The sequence below is a fragment of the Mus pahari genome, chromosome 3, assembly GCF_900095145.1.
Source record: "Mus pahari chromosome 3, PAHARI_EIJ_v1.1, whole genome shotgun sequence".
NCBI classification, from domain to species: Eukaryota; Metazoa; Chordata; class Mammalia; order Rodentia; family Muridae; genus Mus; species Mus pahari.
In genome coordinates, this window is record NC_034592.1 from 163,933,193 (window position 1) to 163,950,270 (window position 17,078).

At 46.9% G+C, this 17,078-nt stretch overlaps 2 protein-coding genes and 1 non-coding gene across 3 annotated transcripts in view; all 3 read left to right on the top strand.

Annotated features, from left to right (window-relative positions):
• Prpf6 (pre-mRNA processing factor 6) overlaps nt 1-3,506 on the top strand; it is a 49,639-nt gene extending 46,133 nt beyond the window's left edge. Inside the window, exons 19-21 of the mRNA XM_021192672.2 lie at nt 384-498; nt 2,701-2,827; nt 3,274-3,506. Coding sequence (XP_021048331.1) covers nt 384-498; nt 2,701-2,827; nt 3,274-3,426 — 395 coding nt within the window. The 3' untranslated portion in view covers nt 3,427-3,506. The remainder of the gene's footprint in view (nt 1-383; nt 499-2,700; nt 2,828-3,273) is intronic.
• A 2,553-nt stretch (nt 3,507-6,059) lies between these two features.
• Nucleotides 6,060-7,388, top strand: C3H20orf204 (chromosome 3 C20orf204 homolog). Its single transcript, XM_021192824.1, has 4 exons — nt 6,060-6,110; nt 6,533-6,808; nt 6,918-7,070; nt 7,254-7,388. Exons 1-4 carry the CDS (start codon nt 6,060-6,062, stop codon nt 7,386-7,388), a joined length of 615 nt encoding a protein of 204 aa, XP_021048483.1.
• Nucleotides 7,389-10,238: 2,850 nt separating this feature from the next.
• On the top strand, nt 10,239-10,346 carry LOC115063663. Its single transcript, XR_003843548.1, has one exon. It is a non-coding gene; the product is annotated as a U6 spliceosomal RNA (small nuclear RNA).
• The last annotated feature ends 6,732 nt before the right edge of the window (nt 10,347-17,078 follow it).

Consider the following 17,078-nt stretch of genomic DNA (forward strand, 5'->3'; position numbering starts at 1 on the left):
TCTCTGTGTAACAGTCCTGAGTATTGTCCTGGAACTTACTTTATAGACCAAGCTGGCCTCAAACTCATAGAGATCTTCCTGCCTCTGCCTTCCAAGTGTTGGGATCAAAGGTGTGCACCATCACACCTGGCTGCTTTCTTTATTTTAACAGCAGTATGTGATAGTGCTTTCATATTATCATTGCCTGTTTGCTGACTCAGTAAGAATGAAAGCTATCCAATTCTGTTCTGGCAAGGCTGGTATAATTCAAGGCTGGGTAGGTAGATACTTGAGACCCTTGTGGTTGCCCTGAGTATACCCTTTTTGGGCAATCCTAAAGAAGAGGGTGCATTTCTCAAGCCAGAAGTGAGGCTGAGGGGTAGATATTTGCTTGTGAATTTCAGGTATCCTGTGGTCTGAAGCTGTCTTCCTTGAGGCAAGGCCCCAGAGAAAGACCAAGAGTGTGGATGCCCTGAAGAAATGTGAACATGACCCCCATGTGCTTTTAGCTGTGGCTAAGTGAGTAAATATTCTTTTGGGATTACTTGGGGTTCTGGTATAGTTTTTGCCAGCCTCTTTGCCTGGCTATTCTGACTTTGTTTGCCCAGGATGAGCTACATGGGCCTCAGCTGCCAGAACTCCTGCTCCAGTCTTTTGGGCAGCACTCTCTTGCTAGAGGCCTTGAGGTGCTGTCTAGACATCTGTCTGGTCATCCCCTCTTCTCAGGCCTCCTGGGTTCTTTGGCTCATCCTCAGCCCCAGGCTTCTGATGGGACTGTTGCCTTTGTTTCAGTACCACATGGGGCCTGGATTACATGCAAGACAGACTTGTTGATATTGGTCCACACAGAATTTAAGTATCAAGCCAAGCCCATTTGACTGAAGGGCTTTATCTGAGAGGTTTTTTTGGTTGGTTGGTTGGTTGGTGTTTGTTTGTTTGTTTGTTGAGACAGACTGTGTATCCTGACTGTTCTGGAACTCACTTTGAAGATCAGGCTAGTCTCAAACTCAGAGATCTGCCTGCCTCTGCCTCTGAACTGGTGGGACTAAAGGTATCATCATCACTGCTCAGAGAGCCAAGAAGCTTGCACTTTCATTGTGTTAGCAGAACCCTTTCAGCTCAGTGACCCTGGGAATAACCTGCTGTAATCCATTGTCCTGGAGTACAGAAATGATTATCCATGGTTCATATGAACTGCAATGTCATCAAGTGATTATTAACCTCCCAGCACAGGACTGTGCCACTGGTGGAGGCAGAGCCTTAGAACCAATTTGGTTTTGTTTGAGTGGCATTGAGTATTCAGATTCTGGTGCAGCTACCTTCACATTGCTACCTGGCACCTCTGTAGTGTTTGTAGCCCTAGCAGATGGTGGAGGTTTTAGGTCCCAGCCTTGCTAGCTTAGGCTTCCCTTTCCCAGAGTAACTTCTGTATGCCCTCAGCCAGAGCAGCCATAAACCTTACAAAGGGCTTTATTAAAGTAAATAAGTCACTCCTTGCTGTTCCCAAGCCAGTGTTCCATGTGCCTCCTATCATGAGTTTATGTTCTTTAAATCACAGTTTATCTAACACTGAGCAATTAAGAGTACTATATGGCTTAAAAAACAATCAAGTTATCAGCATGAAATTACTCCACTTGGTCCTGAAAGCAGCCCATACAGCTGCCTACAGTGGAAAGGTTAGCTGTGCACCAGCTGCCTCACTAAGACCAGGTGAATACAGCCCCAAGTCCTGGTCCTGCCAGAGTGATCCCCATAGCATTCCATGCCACCCTCCCCATTGTACACCCTGCTATACTACAGTTACTATTGGGGAGGTGGCATTCAACCCTAAGTTGGTTTCTTTTTTGTTGTTTTTTTTTTTCTGGGACAGGGTTTCTCTATGTAGACCATTAGGCCTTGAACTCAGAGAACCACTTGCCTTTGCTTCCCAGGTGCTGGGCTGGGATTAAAGGCCTGCACCACCATGTCTCACTTCTAAGTTAGTCTCTAACAGTCCAGTTTCTCGGCTTCCTGCCAGACTTCCCTTCAGATTTCTATTCAAGTGTCTGTGAGTGTCAGGTACAACAATCATGTGCTATGGTCTGAGTGCCATGGAACTGCAACTCCAGTGGGCCCAGGTCTCCAGAACTGACCTGTGGAAGCTGATCTTTGTGTTTCCTTAGGTTGCTACAAGAGCTAGACAAGGGAGGTTAATAGTTTAGGGTTGGTATCTTATTAAGGAGCAGTCTGAGCTTTCAGGTTTTGTTTGTTTTTTAAATCTGCCTTAATGTTTGTCAAGGTTAGTTTCAAATTTTATTTGGTCCAGATAGTTTTAAGAAGTTAAGATCTAGCCGCGGGCGTGGTGGCTCACGCCTTTAATCCCAGCGCTCAGGAAGCAGAGACAAGCAGATCTCTGTGACTTCCAGACCAGCCTGGTCTACAGAGTGAATCCCAGGACAGCCAAGATGGTTACACAGAGATGGTTAAAAAAAAACAAAAAACAAAAAGAAGAAATTAAGATCTCACTGTGTATAAATGTTCTAAAAAGCACTGTGGATCAGTGCGGGATCTGGAATGACTTCCAGGGAGCCCTGAACCATGACTCAGACCTTTTCTATAACATATTCCTAGGCTTGTTTGTCTTACCAGGAGCGGGGTACAGGTGATCACCTACATAGAATGACTCCCAAACATGGTAGACACTATTGTATGTCCCTTGCTCTAAGTGCTTCCCCATGACAGGTTGTTCTGGAGTGAAAGAAAGATCACCAAGGCTCGGGAGTGGTTCCATCGCACTGTGAAGATTGACTCAGATCTAGGGGATGCCTGGGCCTTCTTCTACAAATTTGAACTGCAGCACGGAACTGAGGTGAGGCTACTCTAGCACACTGGTGTGCAGTGATGATCAGCCTGTTTCCCTATCTATTCCTGAGACAGTAGAAAGCTCCATCTAATCCCTGGGGAAGGGGAGGCAGGAAGTGGCCAAGACTAGGAGCCCCTCCCCTATTGAGCTTTGTTGGAACCATGCTTATAAGGCGGGGGGGGGGGGTAGGTTTCCTGGGGTCCTTGTTGGAAGTAGTAACTAGACCACATTGAATCCAAGAAGTACCTAGTTCAGAGAGTGCACCTGGCAACTTGTGGAAATCAAAAAATAGGGAGTCTGACACAATTCAACACAGAGATGCACTAACTTTGAGGGCATGTTCCACAAGAGAAGGAGATGGCTTGAAATCTGCTGGGGCCAGATCTACAAGGGAACAGGCAAGTCCTGTACCTCACAAGGAACCCACCTAAAGCACCCTTTTGTCTCCCCAGGAGCAACAGGAAGAGGTGAGGAAACGCTGTGAGAATGCAGAGCCCCGACATGGAGAGCTGTGGTGTGCTGTGTCCAAGGATATCACCAACTGGCAGAGAAAGATTGGGGAAATCCTAGTGCTGGTAGCCGCCCGCATCAAAAATACCTTCTGATAGGAGGGGTGACAATAGGAGCATGGACAATGAGCATAAACCCTACACTGTCTTTTATTCATTAAAGATTTTTATAGTTATGTTGGGGCCAGGGCCTCATTTGTTTTTCTGTTTTGTCCTTGCGTCTGTTCCCCATGAATGATGGTCATGTCAGGGCTGGTTTGTATGGAGCCTCCTGAAAGTGCTTATGTGCTCCAGAAGAAGCATGGTTGGGTATTGAGGGCTTGCTGAGATTTTTGTGGAGATGTTAAGAGTATAGGCTATATGGAGAATATGGGCTCTGTCACAGATCTGTGATACAAGAGTCTAAAGGTCACATGGGGACCAAGTTATAAAAGATTGAAAGGCTTGTAGAAGTCCCCATTGTTCCGTAGTCATCTGAGGTAAAATGCAACTGGGCAGGCACCTTCGCTTAACTTGGAAGGTGTGATCTCACTCTTCTGCAGTCAGGGTTAGGGTCAGGGTTAGGGACAGGAACAGATCCTGCTGATTGTTGTATGCTTAACGGGCTACTTGCGTGCCGATTTGGGGAAGTACTTCTTGCTTCTGTCCCGAGGAATATCTTGAGAGAGCTGCATGGGTATTTCTATGGAGAAATCCATGGGGTTTCTTATGAGCGACCGTACCCAGTGGTTCCTTCACAGATGAAGGGCAAAGAACTTGACTACAGCATCAAGCAGTAGTGGTTTCTTCTTTTTACTGAATGAATGCAGTGGAGCAATTACAGAAGCGGATACTTGGGTGAAATTTTCTGTAGGGCTGTGGAAAAGTCTGGATAGCCTATAGTGTCTAGGTTATCTTTCCTGCCTGTGGGAATGTAGGATATTTTTGTTACTGAGGTGATCAGCAACTCCTTGTATATCACATTTATTTATTGGGTTCGTGTATGCCACAATTTGCCTGTGAAGGTCAGAGGATAACCTAATGAGTCTTTCCTCCTATTGTTGGCCCCTGGAATCACACAAGGCTTGGCAGCAAGTACCTTACCCTGCTGGGCTATCTCCTCAGCCCACACCATTGCTTTGCTTCTGCTGGAAGAAGTTGAGCTTCGTTCAGCAAAGATGAGTTGTGTTCCAGAGGCCGCTGTTATGCTAAAGGGAAACAGCAACCCTGGGACTGGGCCTCTTACTCCTGGATAACCCCAAGGTTTGGAGGGATGAAGTGGGGCCAGTGATGGAAGTCTGGGAAGTCCCAAGTTCCAGACTTGCTGGGACAAGTCTTTCTGAATATGGATTGGGGAACTGGTGGCTAGCCTGCCTATCAGGAGAGACTATTGCTCTCTCTGCCCATTGAGACAGAGCAGGGGTCTCCGAGGGGTTGGAAACTCAATCTAAGACCCAGAGAAGCCCTGGATCTGCTGCAAGTTTTTCTGCAACTTCTGCAGCTTCTGTGCTCCAGGGTCAGGTTAATTGTGATTGGGGAGGGGCTGGGGAGGGGCTAGGGGCCGGGCTGGGTTACTGAACTTTTCCTTCCCTTCCTTGTCGCTCCCTCCCTTTGCTGGAGGAGCCAACTTCAAAAGCCTCTCCACCTGCCCCTCAGCTCTATCTAGGGAGGACCCATCGGCCAGTAGAGGACCTTTTGTGGCTTCCAGTTGTCTGTTTCATTGGCCACCCAAAGACCCAGAGGACCTCAGGATCAAATGTGTGTGGCCTGCTAGAGGGAGTAAGGGTGGGCCAGACCCTGAGAGGCTTATGGTGAGCAGCTGGGGCCTTGGGCCAAGGGGCTGGATGTGGGCATAACGGGGGGGGGGGCGGTGTCTTTTTCCCTGTGCCTCATGGAAACCCCCAGATGTTTATAATGGTACCCCATAAAATGACCATTGCAGGCCTTATGTTGACTTCCCCAGAACCCTTTTTCTCTTATACTGGGTTAAACCTGAGTTGTAGGGACTCCATAGGCAGCCAACCAGTCCCATGCTGGTGCTAGATACACTAGCAGTCTCACTGGCTGGCCTAATTGGCTCTTGTTCTTAATGTGGTCTGATGAGCCGTTCTCAATATCCCTCCATTGGCCATGGTACTAAGTGACTTGCAAGAGAGTTCTTCAGTTTGCTGTTATCCCAGGCAGAAGCCCCAACCCCCACCCATCTCTATGTGGGAGTTTGTGGTATGCTCAGTAGCTCTCCTGCCAGGGCTGGGAAGCTGAGTCCTGTCGTTTCGCTGGGCTCACCAGATTAATTTTCCAGCTCAAGTAGACTGCCTAACTCCAGCTGGGAGCCTAGAGGCAGATTTGGGAACAAGTCCATTTGAAGGAACTGTGGTTCTGGGGACCTTCAGTGTCCTAATTTGTGAGCTTTCCCCAGCACCAGTCCTTTCCATTCAGGGTGGGAGGAAACTTGTTGGCAGGCTTTGTTTCTTCTCTTGCTGTCTCTAAGCCTCCCCCCCCCCAGCCTTCCCTTCCCATTGGGAGCGTATTTTGGAGTTCTGAGCCATTGTTTTTTGCCATAGTTTCGGATTTCTGTGACTGGTTGTGACAGAGCTATCAAGGGAGATTGGAGTTCTCCTACTGCATAAGAGCAAAGTGGTTTATCCCTAGATCCCTTCTTGTTCACCCAAAGGGCTTGAGATGTATGTGAGAGAGAACAACCAAGAGACTAACAACCAGGGGATAGGAGTGGGCTATTACTAGTAGGTATGGGTCTGAGCACTGTCCTGGTGAAGCTGTATGAGGGATCACTTCTTGCTGTATCCCCTCCCCCACCCCATTTCCTGTACAAAATAAGGGAGCTCTTACACACCCATGGTACTCTTGGTGCTCGCTTTTCTGCCTCTCCAATGTAGACCATAATGCCACCCCTTGTCTCTGGACCTGTTCTCTGTCACCTTCGGGGCACAGTGAAAATATTTCCCCATGCCCCACTCCACACTCTACAAATGTTCACAGAACATGGCTAGCGTATCGTGGGTGTGTTTGGTTTGTCTCTTTCCTTCTCTAGGACTGCCCAGGGTTATCATAAGCCATGGCCAGAGGTTTTGATGAGATTTTCTATCTCCTAGCATCTCAAAGATGAGGGAACACCCTTTGTGGTCACTCCAAGTGCCTGTGGGGCCACTTCTTGTGCTGCGGGAGGCCTATGCTCTCAGCCCTAACCTGGTGTCTTCTCCAGGTGTCCCTAAAGCCGGCTTTCTACATACTACCACTGCTGCTGGCATTTCTTGGATCTGCCCTGGGCTGGCCTGGGTCTCAGTCCTGCAGTGTCCAGGAGGTACTCCGACACTACCAAGCCGTCATCTTCCAGGATTTGCAGACTGCAATGCAATGGGCTGGGATGGGTGTCCAACATACAGAGCCTGGATCCCGACACCACCGCTTCATTCAGAAAAACCTGACTGGAGCTGGTGGAGGTCAGGGACAGCCAGGAACCTCCTGTGATGCCCAAAAGGTATGGGGCCGGTTCCCCCAAGCAGCTATTTGTTTATTCCTCAGGCCCCACCCTCATGTCTACCCCCCCCCCCCATCCCTGCTCTGGCTTTCCTCCCTTTCCAACTCAGGAGAGTAGCATCCTACTGTCTATTGAGTCCTTGGGTCAGACCCTTCTTGGGAGTGTGGCTGGAGTACCCCACAATGCATTAGAGAAAGCGGCATGGACAGTGGCAGTGCGTACCGAGGCAGTGATGCGCAGACACTGCCGAACATCCTACAGGGTATGCGTCCTCAATCTCCCCTCCCCTAAGAGCTATGGTACCAATGGCCTGAGGCTTTGGACTCAATTAGGGCCAACTGATCTGACGACAACCCACTTCCCTCGTGGCTAAACATGAGCTGTGAGATGAAGGCAAGGGTGCAGAATCTATATGCACTGACTCACAGCTGGTCTCTACTAGCAGATCCAGCAGCCAAGAAAGCACGCGGTACAGCTGCGCAGCAGTCGGAGGCGGCTCCTGCTACGTGCCCTACACGCTGTCGCCACCTGCTGGGAAAAGCTCTTTGCGCTAAGTGACATGGCTACCGGCGAATTCTAGCACCATCCCTGTTCCCACTCCCACTTGTCACAGAAGATTGGATACAAACTGATTTCATAGACCCTCTCAACTCAGATTGACTGCACTCAAAGGTCCAGGATGTGTATACACCCATTGAGGCCCCAATAAATGGAGCTAATGATGTGATCTGATGCTTGTCTTTGCCTGACTGGTTGTGGGCCCTGGTCTATCCAGGGATCTGCACCTCAGTAAGGGTGGGGCTTGTACTTCACAGTGGCAATAGCTGTATCTCCCTCATACAGCAGGGGGCGTGGGTGGGACGTTGGCCCTGTCCTCGAGTAGTGTGGGAGGCAACGAAGCCCCTGCCCCCACCCTAGTTAGGGATTTTAAAACGTCATGCATCCGTCCTGCCCAACTCTGGCCCGGAGGAGAGGGTGGAAATGGAGAGGAGGGGAAGGCTGAGCTTGGTGGATTCAGAGCAAAACAACCGGATAAAGGAAACAGGACTTAGAGGAAGCCAGCCTTGCTGCCCTGGCCACAAACTAGACCAAGCCATTTCCTGCTGCCACTGGGGGATGGGCAGGGTGGGATGGGGGTGGGATGACTCCACAGACTGCCGTAGACTTGTCTGTTGAACTAACTGGGCTGACCCCAGTGCCTACATAAACCTGGGTGTCTGCTCTTCCATGATTCTATCCCTGAGCAGAAAGAGGCAATGTCCTCACCCCCTCCAACCCCTCCCCCCTTTCTTGCCTCATAATAGAATATGGAGCCCAAAAACGTAAAAGATTATCTTTCTCTGTACCTTTCAGACAGACGAACAAGGGACAAAAAAAAAGGCAATCTAATCTACAAGAGCAAGAAATAGCACTGAAGTTCTTCATGCCTCCATTCCTAGGTGCAGGTGTGATCTTCCCAATGGGACCTTTTGTTTCTTTTCAGTTGAGAAAGCGAAGAGATGGAGAGACCATAGCTCCTTCCTTGATTATACAACAGTCATGTACTGGAAGAGCTGGGGTCAGGTTTAGACCCAGAGTATAGTGTGCAGGAGGGAAATGGAGCTTTGTAGACATCAGTATACATTCTGTTCTTTGATTCAGATTTCGAATGGCCTCACAAGCCATGATAGAGCACAAATAGAGAACATTTTGATTCTTCTTTATGGGATAGGAGGCAGTGTAGACAAGTACAAGGTGGGGTGTATGAGAGAGGGCCTAAGTACAAAGACCTTCAGCAAAGTCATATCTAAAATGATTCTCCCCCATGTGTGCATAGTGCATGTATGTATATGTCAGCTGTTGTGAGGGGTTGAGGGAAGCCTGGGCCATTGCCAGATCCTGGCCCTAGGGCCTGAGTGGTTGATCATCTTTTTCTGGGAAATACCAGTGGAAGAGAGGTGGTGGCTGTGGACTTGGACTTACATTTATGAGCTCTATTGAGTATGCTAGGGTATAGCCAATGTCCAGTGTAGAGAAAAAGGTCTGATTTTGTTGAAATATAAGCCGTAGGGCAGGGGAACTTTAACTAAAGAGTGGTCAAGTGGGATCTGAGGAAAGTTAGTAACAGTCTAGGCACTGAGCCCAGAACGGTAGTATGAACAGCCCTCTATGAAGTTCCCATGGACCCATTTTTCAAGGCAATCTGTACTTATCCTTGCCCTGACTTTAGTTCCTATTGGGAAATTACTTCAGTTCTAGTAAGTATCCCTCAGCTACTCCCCACCCACAGCTACTCCCCATCTTGTCCCATCTTATTTTTGTTTAGAGAAATCAGGTTTGAGGCAGGTGGCAGGCAAGGAGATAGCCAACAGGGTGTCCTGATTCCCACCTTCTGTTCCTCAGCTGAGGAAAGATCAAGCAAACTACAGCCTCCTGGAACTGAAGGTAAAGCAGAGGCCTAGTTTCAGGGAATAAATGTTGATGCTGAAGCCCTGTACCAGACTACACATGAGAGGCTACTTGAATCCTGCATCCATGACCCTCTGCAGGAGTCCTGAAAGCATCAGCCTGTGGTCACCAACCACAGAGGAATGACTGTTCTCTTGCAGAACAAGGACACCCACAGGAGCCCTCAAGAGCCCTCAGAAAGGCTTGGAGCTGAAGGGCAAGTTGAGTGCTACTGAGACCAGCCCAGGGACCTAAACGGAGGCTTCTTGGGCTGCTTTGTAGTTAAGGACAAGGCATATCTTTGTGCACACATAGCATATCCTTAGCACAGAAGCCATCCCACAGCTGTTTGCTAGCTTCGGACCAGCTCAAACAGACGTTGGAGATGCTGAGGCTCAGACATGAGCCTGGAGACTGCTGCTATTATCCTAACCCACACAAGCCTTTTCAGTGCTTGGCTTTCCAGGGAGGTGGGGCTATGGCCCAGAAGGAAGGGCTGTGTGAGGATTACAGATGGGACCCCCAAGGCACTGGCCAGGCCTGTGCAATTTCCTGCAGCCCAGGAGCCAGGCCTCCATATGTAATCCTGGAAGAAGGGGCCTGGCAGGCTTTGAAGGGAGACTGGATACCACGGCCTCCCACGACTAGGAGCCTTTGAAAGAACATCTGGAACTTGGGCAACAGCTATGAATGACAAGCTAGTTCTTGGCTTTGCAAATCCCTAAGTTAATCTTGAGTTTGCCACTTGTGTGTTAACAACCCTCCCCACCTCCCATGATGCAGCAGGGAGTGAGTGACTTCTTCTGTGTCAGGACACTACATCCCTATCCTGCTACCTACCTCAATAGTCTAGAAGTGTGACAGAACTGAGTGAAGGGTGTAGTAAGGATAGACACTGCCATGCCTACTTCAGTGGTGACTTCAGTGCCTGTGTGTCCTGTAAGCACAGAGCCACAGCTAAATAGGTAGAGCTCTAAACTCAGCTACATTTATTTCTAAAGCTGGGCTCACTTTGGCAGTACATATACCAAAAATGGAATGATACACAGAAGATTAGCGTGGCCACTGTACAAAGAAGACACATAATTTTTTTTTTTAGATTTATTTATTTATTATATTTAAGTACACTGTAGCTGTCTTCAAACACTCCAGAAGAGGGCATCAGATCTTGTTACAGATGNTTGTGAGCCNCCATGTGGTTGCTGGGATTTGAACTCCGGACCTTTGGAAGAGCAGTCGGGTGCTCTTACCCACTGAGCCATCTCACCAGCCCCACACACAATTCTTTAATGGGAGACAATGAGTAGGCCCAGGCCTGCTTCAAGTTATGATTCTTAGGCCATTCCACTGGTAGATACTACACTGACACTGTTCAGTCCTGTGGTGGATATAAAGGGAGATTTAGCTTTGCAACTGCTTGGAATTAAATGACTGCCACTTCTACTCGAGGAGTTATTGGGGAAACCAAAAAGTTGGGCTCCTGGAAGGCTTGGGCAGTCCCATGGACAGGGCTGTAAAGGAGGAGGAAACATCTGCTCCCAGACTGGAGAGTGCCTGGCCTTGCGGGCTTCTGGATACTTGTGTGTGGGGTCCTAAACCTGCAGATGTTCAAGAAGGGTGCCTGCTTCAGGTGCAGCTAACTGGAAATAAACAAGGCCCCCTACTCCAGGAAGCACATATTACTGGGGTGGGGGTGGGGGGAAGAGTGAGGCAGATGTTGAGGCCCATTGTCCCTGCCAGTGGCCTTCAAGACCTGGGGGTGGGGGTGGGGTGCAAAAGACATCCCTGCCCTCTCCCCAGGAATACGTAGCTTTGTAAACTCAGAAACACACACACACACACACACACACACACACACACACACACACACACACACTGCTTCGTTAGACTCTGGCATAAGCAGCAAAGAGGTAACACCTGCTATGGGAAGTGAGTTCTTGTTTGGGTGGAAATGGGAAGGTCAGGCCCTTGGCAGCTGTGCAGTGCCTGTTATGGGGGAAGTGGGACATCCTGAGGCCCTAGAACTTGGGTCACCTCCTTGCTGTGTAGATGGGATTTCTGCTGCTGTCTGATGTACCCTGTGAAGCTTAATGGGACACTGGCTAGGCCTTGTTGCATACCAGTCCAGTTGTAACAGTTCATGGCTCAAGAGAGAGGCAGCCAGGTGAGCAGGCTCTGTCCTTGGACTGCCCCTGGCGCCCCCTACCCGGCACAAGGCCAGGGGTCAGTGCTGCAGAGCAAGATAAGCCCAGCTTCCTGCACTTACTCCCAGAGCTGCGACTCCCAATGCTTCCTGTTTTCTGGAGGGCAGACAGGGGTGTGGGAGACTGGACAAGGTGGTGGGGGTTAGGGTCATGGAACAGAGGGTGGAGTTTCAGGGGAGGGGGCTATAGGAGATGGGATGAAGTCATGGAAGACAGGGCATAGATACAGGATGAGGTAGAGAAGTGGGAGCAGATTCCTGGGAGATACGGTAAAGTTGTAGGGGCCAGGGTTATGTGAGGTATGTCCCCAGAGGCAACAGTGGTGGAAGCCAGGGTTGTGGTACAAAAAGTCAAGTTGTAGGTGGCCAAATCCAAGAGAAGGAATGAAGCCATGAGCTGGGGTTGTGGAAAAACTGTGAGGTTCTGGAGGAAGGACCCCTGGGAACAGGAGCCAGGAGACCTGAAAAGCACTATGGATCTAGTGTGCAACTAGGTCCTGCTCCCAGGTCCTTAGAAACAGTTACCCTCATGTACACTCCTCCCTCCTTAGTGAGTTCCCTTCTTACCCTAGAGCAGAAGTTTTTAGTCTGGGTAGTGACTGACCGCCCAAGCCCCACAGAATCTTAGCTTGGAACCAGGCATGGTGGTACATGCTCTTAATTACAGCATTGGATTAAGAATGCTTGGGAAAGAGAAGCAGGCAGAACTCTGTGTGAGGCTAGCTTGGTCTACACAGGAAATTCCAAAACATCCAGGTGACAGAGAGACCCTGTCAAAAGAATGAGAAAGAAAGAAGAAGAAAGAAAAGAAAACACACAAAAAGGAATCAGTTACAAGCAGCTGCTGTAGCATGTGGGCATGTAATTCTTAACCTATTGTTCAGAAATATAAAAGTACTTTGGTTTTTTTTTTTTTTTTTTGGTTTGGTTGGTTGATTGGTTCTTCGAGACAGGGTTTCTCTGTGTAGCCCTGGCAGCACTGGAAATTGCTTGGTTAAGAGATACTATGTTATAAACTTCTATTAGAGAATTTTCATTAAAATGTCTTAAATTTATACTCCTAGCTGGTGGAGGTGGTGCAAGCCTTTAATCCCAGCATTCAGGGGACAGAAGCAGATGGATCTCTGAGTTCAAGGCCAGCTTGGTCAACCGAATGAGTTCTAGGATAACTAAGGCTACACAGAGAAGCCCTGTCTCAAACAAACGCAAAACCAAAAAAAATTATAAAGTGAATCCTGGGGACTGGAGAGATGGCTTTGCAGTTCAGAGCATCTACTACTCTCCAGAGGATCTGGGTTCAATTCCCAATTACCTACATCAAGCAGTTCACAACTGCTTGTAACTCCAGTTCAGGGGATTTGCCACCCTCTGGCCTCCAAGGGTACCTACCTATCTGCATACACATGGTACACATAAACTCATGTAGGTATACACACATGCACACAAAAATAAATAAATAAATCTTTTTTTTTTTTAAAGTAAATCCTGGGGTTGGAGAGATGGCTCAGCAGTTAAGACTGCTCTTCCAGAGGTCCTGAATTCAAATCCCAGCAATCACATGGTGGCTCACAACCATCTGTAATGGAATCTGATTCCCTCTTCTGGTATGTCTGACGACAGCCACAGTGTACTTATATACATAAAATAAATAAATAAATGTTTTTTTTTTTTAAAGTAAATCCTGGTCTAGAGAGATGGCTCAGAAATTAAGAGCACTTACTGCAATCCCAGAGGACTCAAGTTTGATTCCTGGCACTCCTTTCAGGTGGCTTGTGACTGCCAGTAACTCCAGCCCCAGAGGTCTGACACTTCTGTCCTCCATAGGCACATACATGCGGCACACACACACACACACACACACATACACTCACTGGGCATGGTGGTTTAATCCCAGCACTCAGGAAGCAGAAACAGGTCACTGAGTTCAAGACCACCTGGTTTACACAGCCAGTTCCAAGTCAGCCAGGGATACATAGTGAGCTTCAGTCTCCACACAAGCAAGCACACCCCCACATTCCACATACAAGATATGTCTTAGATAAAGCTTCTAGTTCTAATTGGAAATATAACTATCTTATTAAAAAGAGATTTCTACATTTATAATTCTAACAGTAGTTATGAGACATTAAAGAATCAACAAGTGAAGGAAAATATATAAAGGTTATAGGTATAAAATATATTCTCAGGCCGGGTGTGGTGGCGCACGCCTTTAATCCCAGCACTCAGGAGGCAGAGGCAGGTGGATTTCTGAGTTTGAGGCCAACCTGGTCTACAAAGTGAGTTCCAGGACAGCCAAGGCTATACAGAGAAACCCTGTCTCGAAAAACCAAATATATATATATATATTCTCAGTGAAAGAAGATAAAAGAAAAGAACTGCTTTTGGATATGAAAGGATTTTGAATAATAAGGTAAAGATTGTTCCAAAATGAAAATAGACAACAACAAAATTAGAAAGCTAAAGTATGTTGTAGAATTGAGAATTAAAATTAAAGGATGTGGACATAGCTACAACTAAGTTGATTATGAGATAAAGGTTATTAAAATTTTTTCAGGATAAAGTTTAATACCTTGAGATAAAAATTAATTCTGGATTCTCTGTTTACAACAATAAGAGTTTTCTTAACTATTAATCTGTTTTTTTTTAAAGATTTATTTATTGTTATATATAAGTACACTATAGCTGTCTTCAGACACACCAGAAGAGGGCATCAGATCTCATTATGGATGGTTGTGAGCCACCATGTGGTTGCTGTGATTTGAACTCAGGACCTCCGGAAGAGCAGTCAGTGCTCTTAACCACTGAGCCATCTCACCAGCCCTATTAATATATTCTTTATTAAATTTACCAAAACAAACAATAACCACAAAAACTGGCTCAGGGGGCTAGAGAGATGGCTTAGTGGCTAAGAATACATAACACTCTTGTAGAAGACCAGAATTCAGTTCCCAGAACCCACACTGCCTGTAAGTTCAGCTCCAGGTGCATCTGATGCCTCTGGTTTCTGTGCGTACCTGCAATCATGTGCACACATTCCCCTCACATGTTCACAAATTTAAAATAAATAAAAATAACTGGCTTTTAAATAAGACACTAAACATCTGTGATTGGATTTTATTTTTACATACTTTTCCCATTGGATCTGGCCTTCACTTGCTGGATAGCCATTGCCTTAAGAGTAGAGAGAATTCTGTTTAAAATAATTATTTTTTTGCTGGAGAATTGGCTTGGTGATTAGAGAGCACATTGCTCATACACAGGACCTGAGTTCAGTTCCCAGCACCATGCATGCTGGATAGCTTACAACTGCCTGTAACTTTAGCTCCAAGGGGATCTGATGCCTCTAGCTTCCATAGGTACCTGCCTATGCATAAGCGACATACATAAGCGACCCCCCAACACCACAGCACACTAATAAATCTTTAAAGGAGCACCCACATAGCAGCTTACAACTATCTGTAACGGCAATTCCAGGAGATCCAACACCCTTTTCTGGCCTCCAAAGGCACCAAGTGTGTATATGCTGCACAGACAAACACGTTTGCAAAACACCCATACACAAAATTGTAAATAAATAATTTTAAAGGATGAATCTTTAGATAGGGGTGATTAGTGTATATGAAATTTATGAAGGCCTTGAATTTGAGCCCCAGGTTCCATATAGCAAAAGGAGAGAACTGACTTACTCAGGCTTTCTTCTGACCTCCACACATATACCATGGCATGTGCATACCTGCACACTTACACACTTGCACACAAAATAAATAAATAAAGTGCCATTTTGAAAACATAGGGACTGGAAGGATGGCTCAGTGGTTAAGACTTCTTGTTCTTGCAGGGGACTCGGGTACAGTTTCTAGTACCCACATGATGATACTTGAATTCCAGTTTCATGGAATCTGATGCCCTCTTCTGGTCTCCAGAGACACTATATGCATGTGGTACATACACAAACATGTAGGCAAAACACTCATACGTGTAAGAGAAAATTAAACAAAATCTAAAAGAAATTAAACATTTTTAAATAGCTAAATTCCTAAGATAGAAACCTGCTTATTGTTTCTAGGGGCAGGGAAGTATCTATGAGAGTGATGGAAAGGTTCTGAAATTCCATGGTAATGGTTCCCAACTCTGAACATTCTCAGATCACTGAACTCTCCATTGGAGGTTTTGTGTAGGATAGAGCAGAGTGCTTTTTTTTTTTTTTTAAGATTTATTTATTTACTATATGTAAGTACACTGTAGCTGACTTCAGACACTCCAGAAGAGGGCATCAGATCTTGTTATGGATGGTTGTGAGCCACCGTGTGGTTGCTGGGATTTGAACTCCGGACCTTCGGAAGAACAGTCGGGTGCTCTTACCCACTGAGCCATCTCACCAGCCCGCAGAGTGCTTCTTAAGTGCTCTTCCTCCAAGTATGAGAGCAGCCCCATTTTTTTTTTTAAACCAAATTCAAGTTAGAGGAACTCCTGGGCAGAGAAGAAGCTAGTAGGTGTTAGGTGATAAGGCTCTCTGGAGTGCGGCTGAGTTGGGAGCTGGGGAGGCTGAGACCTTAAGTGGACATGCCCACCCCTCTGCCTGCCCCACCTTGGCCTTATTGGGGCAGGAATCTTAATGTGGTATATGACAGTTTCCTCAAAAATATTCAAAGTAATGATTGGATTTGCTGGGGAGCCCTTACCTGTTCTCAGCCCTGCTTCTCTGCTGTGGATTATTTAGCCACTCCAGGGTCAGACTAGAATGCTCAAGGGATAAAAAGGGGTGGGGGACAGAAGCTCAGACCTTTTGGGAAAGAGGTAGATAGGATGAGGAATTAGGAGTGTGGCCTTACTCTATGGTTCTACCTGAAAGGGTGGGAAGGTTCATCCTTGGGGGATGGTGAGGAAGGTCTTCTCAAGCAAAAATAATAGGACCCCCCCCCCAAACACACACACAGGTACACAGAGTCTATTATCAATCCACTACTGCCTTTGGTGGTGTGATCCTACTCATGTCTCTGACCCTGCTGTGGGGTAGTCTCCACCCTTTGGAACTTGTAAATTTGATCTTGCTCCAAACTGTACCCTTTCTAGCCCTTTTCCATGACAATTGGGAAAGGGGACTTTTAGAGAGCACAGAGAGAGTGGAACCACACCCACACTCTTTGTGGGTTTCCTCTACTAACCAAGGAAAGAAGGTCCTCTGTGGGAATATAAGTATAGAATAGTATAGAACCTAGAACTGAGGAAGTACCCTGGACCTAAGAATGTTGCTTCAGTTGTCTCTGGGCTATCTGACGTATACTTCTTGGTATGTCCATAAGTTGACAGAAAAATACCGCAGTCTAAATAGATAAACACTTGGGGACTGTTCCCATGAATTCAGGTAGTAGGCCTGGTCAGACCTATCTTCTACCTCTGTTCATAATTCATATTGGTCAACGTAGAGATAATATCATCTTGCCTCAGAGGCTGAATACTCCTAAGAAATCCCCACTTCTTGTGTACCTCTCCCTAAACATATTGGGAAGCTGGCTTCCTGTGCATGGACCCACATTAACATCTAGCCCTAGGTTTTTTTTGTTGGTGTTGTTTTTTTGTTTTTCAGATAAGTCATACATGACCACCTTCATGGAGAGCCATGTTTGCAGTTTCATAGTT